Genomic DNA, 13,785 nt, shown 5'->3' on the forward strand with positions numbered 1-13,785 from the left:
GGAGAATCAGACTCCACTGAGCGAGGGGCTCCAGGTGGGGCTTAATCCCAGGACACTGAGATCACCACCTGAGCCAAAACCAAGAGACTGATGCTTAACTGAATAAGCCACACAGGCACCCTGAAATTACAGAAATTTAAGGTCAGAAAAGTCTTAGGCGTTCAATTAATCCACCTGATAATTTTCTTAAATTCTTTTGGAAAAATTAAATAGAAACCTCTTATTACACTGACATATTTGAACACTGCTAGAAGTAGTACCGTTTTTCTTAAGGGTCAGTAATCTGATCTGTTTGTTCTAGGGGGCTGGGTGCAGACTGGTAGTAAGGGTGGAGACTGACCACACTCCCTGCATCACAATTTCTTATCTTCACCAACAGTGTTACCGAGCCGGCCCAAGGTCTAGTCCCCAGGCAATGTCCTGAACCACCACCTCATCTATTTGCAGATCTTACTTCCAAACTGGTTGCCCTTTGTTGGCTCTCTGCCATTCAATTCCAAGAATCCTATGTTCCATCATAATGTCAGAAAATAGTGAGTACATTCAGCTGGTGAAAGCTTCTGTATTATTTTGCAACACTAATGAGGAAAAACTGCACCACACTTTTAACCAGAAAATGAGAACGAGTAGACAATCAGAAGGTAAAAGCTGTATAACCTATAATATTCACCAGAAGACATTCCTAATAACTAAGCATATTGCTAAAGACTTAAGGAATAACAAAATAGATTCACTCAGTCATTTATGTGGAATAAAACTCATTACAAGGGCGCACGGGTGGCTCAGTAGGTTAAAGCCTCTGCCTTTGGCTCCGGTCAAGATCCCAGGGTCCTGGGATCGAGCCCCATATCGGGCTCTCTGCTCAGCAGGGAGCCTATTTCCTCCTCTCTCTCTCTGCCTGCCTCTCTGCCTACTTGTGATCTCTGTCAAATAAATAAATAAAATCTTTTTAAAAAAAATTCATTACAAAGACATTTTTGCTAATCGATGGAATAGATATGCATAGGGCTCAAATTACACCATTCTGGATATAGTGTTCTAAAAACTACTGCTTCCTTAAAAGAATGATTTCATCTGGCCCTTTGCACATTTTGCATTATAATACATTCATATCAAATGCTAACTGAAGGTCTTCAATTATTTAGTTTTGACTTAAGAAAACCTACAACTGGGACCCCTGGGTGGCTCAGCTGGTTAAGCATCAACTCCTGATTTCAGCTCAGGTCATGATCTCAGGGTCATGACACTGAACCCCCCATATCAGGCTCTGCACTGGGGGTAGAGCCTGCTTAAGAGTCTCTCTCCCCACTACTCCTTCTCTCTCCACCACCCCTTCTCTTCTTAAAAACAAAAAACCCACAAGGATGTCAGCCTTGGAAAGGGAAGAATAAAAATCAAAAATAAAATGAACATTAGGTAATGAGGTAGTACACGAAGTCTTAATAAAGCTGAGAACACTAAGATTTAAGTTGGTGCCTCACTGTTTAATTTCATGCGTGATCCAAATAACTGGATTATTGTCAAGCCATTTGTCAATGCTATACATCCAATAAGAAGGATATATTACATTTATAAAAATGCTGCACCACATTTTTATGGGTTTTGCACCACCCCTTTCTCCTTCATAGTAACAGAACTTGTCATCTTTAATGTGCAGTTGGAGAGCACCACAACGTATATGCCACTTTGGGACAGAAAGAGGGGTTTAAATTAGGAAAACAAATATAAACTGCTGCCAAATGTCACTATATACCCGGTTTAGAGATTCTAAATTCAATTATTAAAATAAGTGCCATTACTAAAACATCTAGAAAGATTTGAACATACCAATGTAAACCATTTTCTTAGAAATACAGTATGAGCAAGAAGTCAACACTCATAACATTTTATTCAAAAGGATTAATCAGTATCAATCATGACCTCATACCTTGATTTGATGACAAAAGAGTTTCTTTCAGTAGTTGTTTCCCCTTTGAGTGTTTCTTCATGGGTCCAAAATTCATTCTTTATAGACCTCTTCTATTAAAATACATATATATATATATATTTTTAGGATTTTTATATATACTTTTATTAGATAGCAAGTCTACAAATATTCACAATATCTGAGTTTAGTTTTTTTTTTATAAAAATGTCTAACTGCTTAGATCAATTTTCAGTAAAAACAACTTAATTAGGGAGACTAATTAAAAGAAGTCTTTTGATGTCTTTTTCAATATTATTTTTTAATTCATCATTTCAACCAAGAAAAACAGAAGATGCCACCCAAGAACAAAATTTATTCACTTTTACTTTGCCACTTTTTGTCTTCCAACTTCTTTTATTGGGACCAAGAAATAAAATACAACAAGAGCACAAAAGGAAAGGTTAAGTGATAAACTGAATAAGATGTATAAATAGAAGTAGACATTTGGGTATAAGGCAATGCAAAATTGAGTGGATTTTTGTTTGTTTGCTTTTGCTTTCTCTGGGGATTTGTCTTTAAAGTAACTTATCTTTTGGAAAAACCTGAAAGTTAGAAAATTCTGAAAACCTACCCTCCTGTCTTCCTGAAACGGAACATGTTTTTGCAAAATATATTTAAAGATACACATTTACCAGGATTTTACTGAACAGAATTTTTTGACAGAATTTTACTGTCTTTCTTCAATATAATTCATTTTTCAAACACCTTAAAGGAATAAATGAAGAGGCAAATATAGACAGAAAAGCAAAGACTTAAATATGGAAAAAAAATGTAAATGTATGGGACTAACCTTGAAATTTTCTAGTCTCTGGATGAGAAAGGTCTCTCCATAAGGAAAAATGGAAGATGAATTTTCCTCATTTGAATCTTTTGGGGGGAATGATAGGATGAGAATGAAAAGATGTGAATAATGCGATTTTTTTTTAAAGCAAGTGTTTAATTATTTTATAACAATATCACAACTTAAGCTTTATTCTGAGAGTCCAAAATTATGCTTATGATTTTCACCCTCCAATCAATTCCTCCTATGGTGTTCTTGATATAGAATTCACTGCGTATACCTCTCACTTCACCACAAAGACACATCATTGTTTCCTAAAGTGTGATGTGTCATATATGTCCTTGCTAACCTCTAAGATCCACATTAATATAACTAAGCACATTTCCCACATATGATGCAAATAGTCAAAATGCCATTTATAATGTTAATTCCTAAATAAGAGAATAGTACTAATGGCAGAAAATAAGTATTAGATGTATAATTTTCAACAACTTAATTATTAAAAGTTCACTAATATAACAGTTATTATATCACTCAAAATACCAGAATCCACTTAATATGATCTAACATCACAGTCACTAACACATCTGTAAATAAGTTATTTCAAGGGAATTTCCACTGTCCTTGAATTACACAGATCTGCAGGAAAGAATTCTCAACACTTGCATTTTGTTATGGCAAATTTTTTTTTTTTTAAAGATTTTATTTATTTATTTGACAGAGAGAAATCACAAGTAGATGGAGAGGCAGGCAGAGAGAGAGAGAGGGAAGCAGGCCCCTGCTGAGCAGAGAGCCCGATGTGGGACTCGATCCCAGGACCCTGAGATCATGACCTGAGCCGAAGGCAGCGGCTTAACCCACTGAGCCACCCAGGCGCCCTATGGCAAATTTTTTTAAAGGGTCAGTAACCAAGTGTTTGCCATCTTATTATTATGAAGAATGTTCCTGAACTTCTACAAGCAGAATTTTCAAAAAGAAAGAAAAGCCCTGTCAATAATCAATTTACCAAAGTAATTCAGCCCTTTCCAGTTACCATGGAAAAATTACTTTCCATAAATCTATGGAAAGAAACCACTTAATTTAGTTAAGTGCCTTAGAGTGTGGCTGATGATAAATGAAGCCTGGTGCAAAAAAATCTTTTTACATTAGTATGTACAGGTTTTCAGGAATCTGAGTACAAATTACTGTCTTTTATTCACTCACCTTTAAAAGCATCCAATGTATTATGAACCCTAACAGACAATTATTCCCATTATTCCCTACTCCACAAGGGAGCTGCTTATTTTTTTTTTTTTTAATCACAATTTTGACACAGTTGGGACTGTAAAATGAGTGCTAATTTACAAAGACTTTAAATGTGGAGATTCACTTTCCTGTGTCACAGACTTACCAGTTGAGGTAGCAACATTTCTTCTCTCACGAAAATAGCTTAAAGCAAAGGGGGAAAATAGATAAATTAAAACAGATAAGCAAAAATAGGTAAATTACTATCCTGAGTAAAAGATTAATTATAGAGACATACATTCTTCTGGATAGAAAAAAAATACTACTATTGAAAAACAAATTTGATTTTAATTAAACAGAATGGCTAAATTCCATAAATGTTTTTCTAAGTAGCCTTAATGAGACTTCACTGGATTTTATAAGCATTTACCTCCCACATTTATAATTCCCAAAAGTAAATGAATATGGTTGCCCAATGCTAGGATGCACATAGGAATTTCAAAACTGCTAGCCATACACTTGGAAGAAACTAATTTTCTAACTAGATTTCAGTATTTATGTAGGGTTTTTTGGTCATTAGCTTTACAACATTGAGTCAAAATTGTTGGCTTTTTGAGTATATGAGTATAGTATGAAAATACGTAAGACTTTTCTCAAAAAATTTGCTACCCTGGGAGAAAAAGATTTCAGGTAAATTAATTAGAACCCAACATAATAATAATGACAGAGAAAGAAAACACTCTGGAAACAACTGCAATAAATACCCACTACTATATGCAAGAGTTCTATTTTTCCATATAAATGCAAGGATCAAGAGAATGTCCTTAATGTCTCTTAAACATCTATCTGCCCAAGAAACTACAAGCAAGGATATAAAAAGAAAAAAAAAAAAAAAGAATAGAAATCAATGAAATAAAATATAGACAAAATTTTAAAATCATTGTAACTAAAGCTGGTTTTTCAAAAACAGCAATAAAACTGATAAACCTCAGGAAAGGAACATAAAAGCAAGACAGAAATTACCAATATCAGGAACAAAACTGGACATCACTACAAATGCTGCAAACATTAAAAGAATACCTATAGATTATTAGGAAAAAAACTTTATGCCAATAAATTCAACAACTCAGATGAAATGGAAAAATTCTCTGCAACATAATTTATCAAATATAATAAAGAATACAAAAATCTTAATATCCCGTATCTATTAGAGAAACTGAATCTAGTAACTAGTCTCCTACCCACAAAAAACTCTAGGCTGAGACATTTCACTGGTGAATTCCACCAAACATTTCAGAAGAAATAATAGCAATTCTATATGAACTTTTTCAAAAAACAGGGAAGGAGAGACTATTTTCCCAATTCATTCCATAAGGTCAGTACCTCAAAGCCAGTCAAAGACAAAACTGCAGATAACTGTTAGAGAAATATGCCTCATGAATTCAGATGCAAAACTTATTAACAAATTATTAGCAAATCAAATCAACCAACCTATACAAATAATATATTATAACCAGATGAGATTTGGCCCAGGAAAGCAAAGCTGATTTAACATGGGAAAAATCAATGTAATTCACCAAATGAAGAAAATTAAAGAGAAAAATCACATTGTCATAACAATAGATCCAGGAAACCCATGACATGATTTAACAACCATTTACAATAAAGACTCTCAGTACACTCGGAATAAAAGAAAACCCCTCAACCTAGTAAATGGCATTTATGGAAAATCTAAACCATAATTCATGTTAAAGGCTGAATGGTTTTTCTTAAGATTGAGAGAAAGACAGAGAGGTCTGCTCTCACTACTTACATTCACATTATTTCAGAGGTCCCCACCAGTGCAATGTAAGTGAAAGAAAGAAAAGGCATGCACTTTGGAAAGGAAAATCTCTTACAAGCAGAAGGTATCTATTAAGTAGAAAATCTTAAGGGACCTACCAAAAAGATTCCCAAATTAACAAGTCTAGCAAGGTCCCACAGGAAGGGGAAAATATTAACAAATTCAATAGTATTTCTAAATACTGGCATTGAGCAACTGGAAAAATAGTTTGAAATACAATTTTTATAGTAACATCTATAACACGAAATACTAAGGGGTAAATAGGTCAAAACGTGATCTGCTTTGATCTACACACTGAAAACCATAAAACATTGAAAAACTGAAGACCAAAATGAATAGATATACCATGTTAATGGATTGGAAGACTCAATACTATTAAGATATCAATTCTCCCAATATTGATACATACAGTCAACATAAATAACCTGGAATGCTCCAAATAAATATTTAAAAGAACTGGGAGATGTATACAGTTTCAATATTTAATCTAAACCTATAGCAATCAAACCAATGTGTTATTGGTAAAAGAATAAGAACATAAATTAATGGAACAGAATAAAAATACCACATATCTCCCACACATCTATGGTCTATCAGTTTTTGAACAAGAAATCAAGGCTTGTTGTCTTTTCAACAAGTGTTGCAGGAACAAATGGTTATCTCAATGGAAAAATGGGAAAATGGAAAAAAAGATGTGAATACCAACCATTACTTCATACAATATACAAAAATTAACTTGAAATAGTTTTTAGAACTACAAGTCACTGCTAAAGCTCTAAAATGCCTGGAAATACACACAAGAAAACCTTTGTAACCTTTGAGTATACAAATGTGTCTTAAATACAAAAACCAAAAAAGAAAATTATATTTACATGTAATATTTAATAAAATTAATGAAAAGATAACATATTTTACATATACAGAAAACACATCTAAAAAGGAATTAGAATAATTTTATCTACTAGGGGTGTTTTAAAGTATATTTTGCTGGCTTTACTACTAGCCATATGAAATATAAAGAATGTTTGTGATTTTAATTCTTATACTAAATATCCACCTGCAAACAATTACCAAATCAACCAACTTCATTTGATCTACTGTTGATGAAAGATTAGCTCAATACAGAAAAAAAGCTGTTTTGAAAATCAGTTATCTGTATATTCTCATTTATCTATGAATAAATTATCACAAGCTATTTTATATTCTAATACTTATTGTGCCTAAAGCATTATGTTAGGAATTTATATATCTGCATCTCATCTTTCATCCTCATAACAGCCCTCTGACATAGGACCTGGTGCTTAATCTCACCAATAAAGTAAGGAGGCTCTCCCAGCCCACCTCCCACAGCTAACAAGAAGCAAAGCTCACACTCTTTCCTCATTTCTGTCTCTTTCTGCCCTGTTGATATCCCACCATTTGCCCTAAAAACTGTAGACTGCTTTTAAATTTGAAATATAAAGCATGGTTGATTTATAAAAATTAAAAATCCATACAGAAATGCAGTAGCTACCGTCTTCTCTTGTTAATTACACTTTCGTGACTTTGGTTAAGTTATCTAAGAGTCCTGAGCCTGGTTTCCTCATTTATTAAAGGGGAATAAAACAGGCCTGCTTCCTAGGAATATTATGAGTACTCATGAGAAAATGTTTTTAAAACATTTAAAGAGTACCCTTCACAATATAAACACTCAGTAAGAATGAACAAATCATTATTTTATTAGAGAAAAAAAATGGACGTTCCTCCCAGGAAACTTTATGTGTACATTTGTTTCTTAAAGTCCTTAAAAGTAATCACATTTTTCACTTGTGATAGAAAAAACATGTCAACAACCTAGTAAGGGAATAAACTGTAGAGTGTTATTTTTAATAAAATAATATGTAACAGTCATTGCATAAAATATGTGCATCATTGTGGACACATCTCAAAAATAATATTAAGTAAAACACCAAGCGGCAAAAAAAAAAAACCAAACAAACAAACAAAAGAAAACCTCTGATTATTAAAGTGGATCTTCAGCATGCCTACAGATGTTATTTTTTTATATATGTTTTAATCCCTAAAATTACCAAGGAAAAGCCACGTTATAAAGGTTAATTAATATTAATGTCTCCCTTTAGGATCTATACTTGTTACTTAGAGAAGGCAGCCATACCAAAAAATAATTACATACCATAAATGGACTATCATTTCATAAAATGTTTTTTTTTAAAAATCCAATTCTTGCAATTCATAACAGACTTACAACAGACTAACTACAGGTCATTACAGAACTCAATTCAAAAGAAAACCACAATCATTAAGCATCAGTTTAAAACTGCCTTGAGGTTACATAATATCTAAATAAAACACACAAATCTGATTTCAGAAAACATGAAAGTGTATTAACGACAACACAGACCAAGCATGTGAAATTTACAATGTACAGACAATTAAGTCTCAATCCAAGAAGTTCCAAAAACATCCTTAGGGTAAGAATAATGATAATTACAGAAGGATTGCAACACAAAAATCTACATCATTATTCTCAAATTTTTATTTTAATCAACTAGCAAAAGTTGTAGCTCAAAATATAGTTTTTCATGGGCAGAGGTCATGAATAGACATTTTTCTGTCTTTCTCATCTTCAAGGAAACTGCACATTTCACGTTATAGTGGAAAGACGACATCCAGATGGCCAATAGACACATGAAAAGATATTTGACATCACTCATCAGGGAAATATAAAACAAAACTACAAAGAGGTATCACCTAACATCATCTGTCAAAATGGCTAAAATCAGCAACATAAGAACAAATAAGTGTTGGCAAGGATGTGGAGAAAGAGGAACCTCTTGCAGTGTTGGTGGTGATGCAAATGGGTACAGCCACTCTGGAAAACAGTACAGAGGTTCCTTATAAAGTTAAAAATAGAACTACCCAGGGGCGCCTGGGTGGTTCAGTGGGTTAAAGTCTCTGCCTTTGGCTCAGGTCATGATCCCGGGATCCTGGAATCGAGCCTCAGCAGAGAGCCTGCTTCCCCCTCTCTCTGTCTTCTGCCTGTCTCTCTGCCTACTTGTGATCTCTGTCAAATAAATAAATAAAATCTTAAAAAAAAAAAAAAGAACTACCCTACAACCCAGCAACTGTACTACTAAGCATCTACCCAAAGGATAGAAAAACACTGATTCAAAGGAACACATGCACCCTGATATTTATAGCAGCATTATCCACAAAAGCCAAATTATAGAAAGAGCTCAAGTGTCCTGTGACTGACAAATGGATAAAGAAGATGGGGTGTGCATATGTGTACAATGGAATATTACTCAACCATAAAAAAGAATGAGATCTTGCCATTTGCAAGGATATGGACAGAACTAGAGAGTATAAGCTAAACAAGTTAGAGAAATACCATATGATTTCACTCATGTGGAATTTAAGAAACAAAACTAAGGATCGAAGGGGAATAAAAGGAGAAGGAGAGGCAACCAAGAAACCGACTCTTAACTACAGAGAACGAACTGCTAGTGACCCACAGGGAGATGAGTGGAGAGATGGGTTAAACAGGTGATGGGGACTGAGGAGCAGGCCAGTTACTGTGATGAGCACCACTGTTGTATGGAAGTGCTGAATCACTATATTCTACACTGAAACTAATATTACACCATCTGTTAACTGGAGTTTCAGCAAAAACTTAAAAATTTTATATATTTTTGCAAACAAAGCAGTGTGTGAAAAATTTAAAAAGCATATACCTAATGTCTTTTTACTTATAAAAAGTATGGAGCAAACACATCATCATCCTCTAAGAATAAATCAAACCATGAAGTAAATTTTGATTTGTTATTTAGATGAAGTCAGAACTTTGCAAATACTGAAATAATCAGCCTATTTTTTTCACAGAATTCATAAGAAGGTATTTTTAAAAGAAAATAAATTTTGGACTGCTAAGCATTTTTCCACGATAACGTGAAATGTGCAATTTTCTTGAACATGAGAAAGACAGGTTGAATTCCCGTATTTTTCCACTTCAAAGAACCCAACAATTGCTTATTACCTTTTTGTATACTTTCTGCTCATGTATATTTCAACATTAAAGTATTACCCATGTAGTGGGTACTTTACCATGTAATGGGACACTTTTAATGTTCATCTCATGTCTATGTATAACTAAAGAAAAATATCTACGGTTGCTGTTATCAATACAAATTTCAAAGAAGCCTAGAGACGGGGTTTATATTTCACACTTGTCAAGGGCCCTTAGTCAATACAGTGCCTCAGTCTGAAATTGTAACGGATGTGCTCTGACCACAGTGCAGCCCTGCGTACCATCCTCCTCCCCGCATCTCTGCTTTTTTCCGCTTCCCTCAAAGCATTCAGAGGCTCCCCGGGAAAGGGCAAGATGCTAGAACTCTTTCTGCTCGGAGGCCTCTATGGGAGACCTCCAGGGGAAGCTGAGAAGAGAAGAGCTGGCTCCTTAAGATTAAAAAAAGCTTTCGAGGTTCATCGTCCATATCCCCACACAGTCCAGCCTTTCCAAGACTAGGAGCAGGCAGGAATTCAGGGAAAACTCAAGGAAAGGACAAAGATAATCCATGTGGCCAGGAGTCGATTGTGTCAGATAAAGGAGGGAAAAGGCAGGGGGAGGAACTGGTGTTCAGGGAGAGAGAGAGAGAAAGGGCGAGCCTCACACCAGGGTAACACATCCAACATCTATACCTTTTATCAGATACACAAAATGTTTACCTAGTAAAGGAATTAGGTTACAAGTATTGTCCACAAAAAATATTTTTATTTGGTACCTCGAGAAATGTACTAAAATATAATTTATATGTTATTTGATTACAAACAATCTCAGGTTATAGAATCCACAGTTTAAAAGTCATATTATGACATTTTTAAAATCTTGCAAAATTATTATTTGCAATTCAGGCCAGCACCACAAGGAAAAACACAGTGCAGTGTGAAAATAATTTAGTTTACTTTCTCATGTTATGATATGAGGACCATAGATACACAGGTCCATTTATTGCCACAATCAGAGCAGAAAGGTTACAAGGGGTAATTTGGCAGGGCTCCGAAGCAACTGGCACTAAGTTATTTACAAATAATTTTAACATTATTTCAAGTTTCATCTTCAAAGACTCACACAAATAATGTGAATAACAAGCCTTTCATATGATGCACAGCTTACACTTACAACTGAATAAACACCAAAAGATTCTCAAAAATGTATGAAAAATAGCACAACTTGTTTAAAACTTAAGCCAAATGTTTCTTATCTGAAGTTATCCTACCAACACCCAAAAGGATTCTGTTCTGGCAAAGAAACACTTCCAATGTGTGTACTCATAGCAAACCCTTTTCAGTTGCCTTCTTTTGTTTAAAATTAGCAAAACATTTTAAAACTGAAGTGTCGTACAAAAATTAGTCATCTTCCACTTGTGTAACTAATACTTCAAATCTCCTACATGCAATCTACATTTTTAAGAATATTTACTAAGTAAGTGGTTAAGAAAGTGAGTGTGGGCTCTGGAGTCTGATGTATTGGAATGAAATCCCAGTTTACCAGTCATGTGATCCTAGAAAATGAACTGAGCCTCAGTCACCTCATTAAAAAGTGGGTGATTAATACGACGTGTATCATAGGGCCACTGTGAGATTCAGATAATCCATGGGAAATTTTAAACCAAACTAAAACCTACAGTGTTTAATAAATGACACCACCACTACTGATTTCCAAGGAAAGACTAGACATCGCTATTGGCACTAACGATGTCAAGACGAAGACGAACAAGCTAGGTTCTCCGCCCTCAAAGAGTTTTATGTTTTAATGAGAAGTTTTTTTTTTCTTTTTTTTTTAAGATTTTATTTATTTATTTGATGGACAGAGATCACAAGTAGGCAGAGAGGCAGGAAGCAGGCTCCCCGCCGAGCAGACAGCCCGATGCGGGGCTCAATCCCAGGACCCTGAGATCATGACCTGAGCCAAAGGCAGAGGCTTAACCCACTGAGCCACTCAGATGCCCCTCTACTGAAAAGTTCTTAGAAGAACAGTCCTATAAATGGCCACATTTTCTTAGGCAAATACTAAGCCACCACACTTCCCCCTGCAAACACAACCGAGATCTTGCACAATAATCACCACAGATGCCCAAGGGCAAAAGGACCAACAGTAGGGACAGAGTGGATGCACGCAGGGACGGAGGATCTTGAAGAAATGCCCGCGCAGGAAATCCGTAATCGCATTTAGTACCACAGCAGTTAACAGTTGAACAACCTCAGGACTCCCAGCAGAGAGACGAGTGTTAGCTTTTAGTGAAAAAAACATCCCACCACAACCCTGGAGAAAACCACAACTATTTTAGGTGTAACTTTGAGAAAGGGATAAAAGCTCTCCCTGCTGTTAAGTCAGCTCTTAAGCCCGACAGTTACCTCAAAGGCTACGAACCCAACATGCTGGGGGGCCCCTCCTTAGAATTCTGGTGTGAGTGAACTGGTTTTCACACTGCACTGTGACCATGTTTTTTATGTCTGTTTCCTACACTACACCTCAAGCGCCTTTATTCTTCCCTCTCTCCTTTGCACCTAGTGCAGTGACCAGCACCCGAGCAGGAGCTCCTCAGATGTGTCTTGAATTATTAATTCATGCCAACGCATTGTGGCAGGCAGTAGAAATATACACATTAGAAAGGCTGTCCCCGCCAAAGAACAAAGAATCCAGTAAGGAGACAGAATCAGCAATTTCAATATGAGAACTGCACTCGTGGAAGAATATAATACCAGGTGTGAGGGGAAAGTATGGGAAGGAACAGCCAGGTAAAATTGAAGGGAATTTCCCCCAATTACAGGGAGAAAACTAAAGAGTCCCAGGCAGTTATAAGTTGAAAAAAGACTCTGAGAAACAATATGTAAAAGAAATGGCATGTTCTAGTTTAAAAAGAAGGAAAAAAAATGTTAGTTGAGTAGGTAAATTAATATGAGTCAAATTTTCAAACACTAAAAATCTGTATTAAAGGTAACTAAATTCCCCCAAATTGAATACATACAGTTCACCATAAAAATTCTTACCTCCCTGAAATTCCTTTTGTTGACCCTGGAATCTCTGGCACAGGCCGATGTCTTAGCAGAAAAGACCGAGATGGTCTTGAAACCAACTTGCTACGGCTTCTCATAGGTGCTAGGATTGGAGATGACGGAACATACAAATCATTAACAACCATTTCTCCCTTAAATTGAAAGAATGGGGATGGTGGTGATCTTTCTGTTAAACCATTAGTTTCATTTCCAGAATGTGCCTCCGATATTGAACAGCCGAGGGAAGAAAGGCATTCAGGATCTACATCAGGAAGCTTGCTCGCGTTTTCCGAGATCACTTCAAATCTTTTTGTTTGTTGTTCTTCAACTGCGAAATCCGTAGTTTTCTCTGTAATCAAAGATTCCGCTTTAATATTCTCATTACCAAGTAGAGTATGTTGGAAAGAACTCAAATTCTGGTGTGGTTCTTCTTCTGGAACAGGAAAGTTCTGTTTAAGATGAGACAGATCATCGTCTGATTTAAGAGACTGGCTATTTGCAATGTCATTTCGATCAAGATTTTTGGTGACAGTCTCCCAGCGCGTCAGGCCAGACACCTGCATGTCACCTGTATCGGAAAGTTCTGTGGAGGTATTTTGACCAGAAGATGGACTGTGGCGATCCTCTGAAGTCTCATCGTCCTTCTTTGTTTTGTGGATATTTGCATATATTGGGATATCTTGCATTTTTGACAAGATTATCTGTAACTGCTTCAGTATCCTCTTCCGGTGTCCGGTAGGTGATATTCCAATTTTGTGTAGCAAACCATCATTCACTGCTGCACAGTCTTTCACAGTATTCAAACCAAACTCACGGAAGCGTGGGAGGTACTGCTCCAAATTAATGCTCATTAGGAAATCTCTGATATCAACATTTACTTCACTGACTGAGGACATAATGGTGGCTTCATTACTA

The 13,785-nt window shown here is 35.6% G+C and overlaps 1 protein-coding gene across 4 annotated transcripts in view; it reads right to left on the reverse strand.

Annotated features, from left to right (window-relative positions):
- Window positions 1-13,778, reverse strand: part of ARAP2 (ArfGAP with RhoGAP domain, ankyrin repeat and PH domain 2) — a 173,989-nt gene extending 160,211 nt beyond the window's left edge. For all 4 annotated transcript variants that reach the window (XM_013062209.2, XM_045076340.1, XM_045076346.1 and 1 more), the window contains exons 1-4: window positions 12,865-13,778; window positions 4,138-4,175; window positions 2,757-2,833; window positions 1,928-2,019 (exon numbers count right to left, since the gene is read on the reverse strand). In XM_013062209.2, coding sequence (XP_012917663.1) covers window positions 1,928-2,019; window positions 2,757-2,833; window positions 4,138-4,175; window positions 12,865-13,766 — 1,109 coding nt within the window. In that variant the 5' untranslated portion in view covers window positions 13,767-13,778. The remainder of the gene's footprint in view (window positions 1-1,927; window positions 2,020-2,756; window positions 2,834-4,137; window positions 4,176-12,864) is intronic.
- Between the last annotated feature and the right edge of the window lie 7 nt (window positions 13,779-13,785).

The sequence above is a fragment of the Mustela putorius genome, unplaced genomic scaffold (assembly GCF_011764305.1).
Source record: "Mustela putorius furo isolate JIRA1106 unplaced genomic scaffold, ASM1176430v1.1 tig00000083_pilon_pilon_pilon, whole genome shotgun sequence".
In the NCBI taxonomy this organism is placed as follows: Eukaryota; Metazoa; Chordata; class Mammalia; order Carnivora; family Mustelidae; genus Mustela; species Mustela putorius.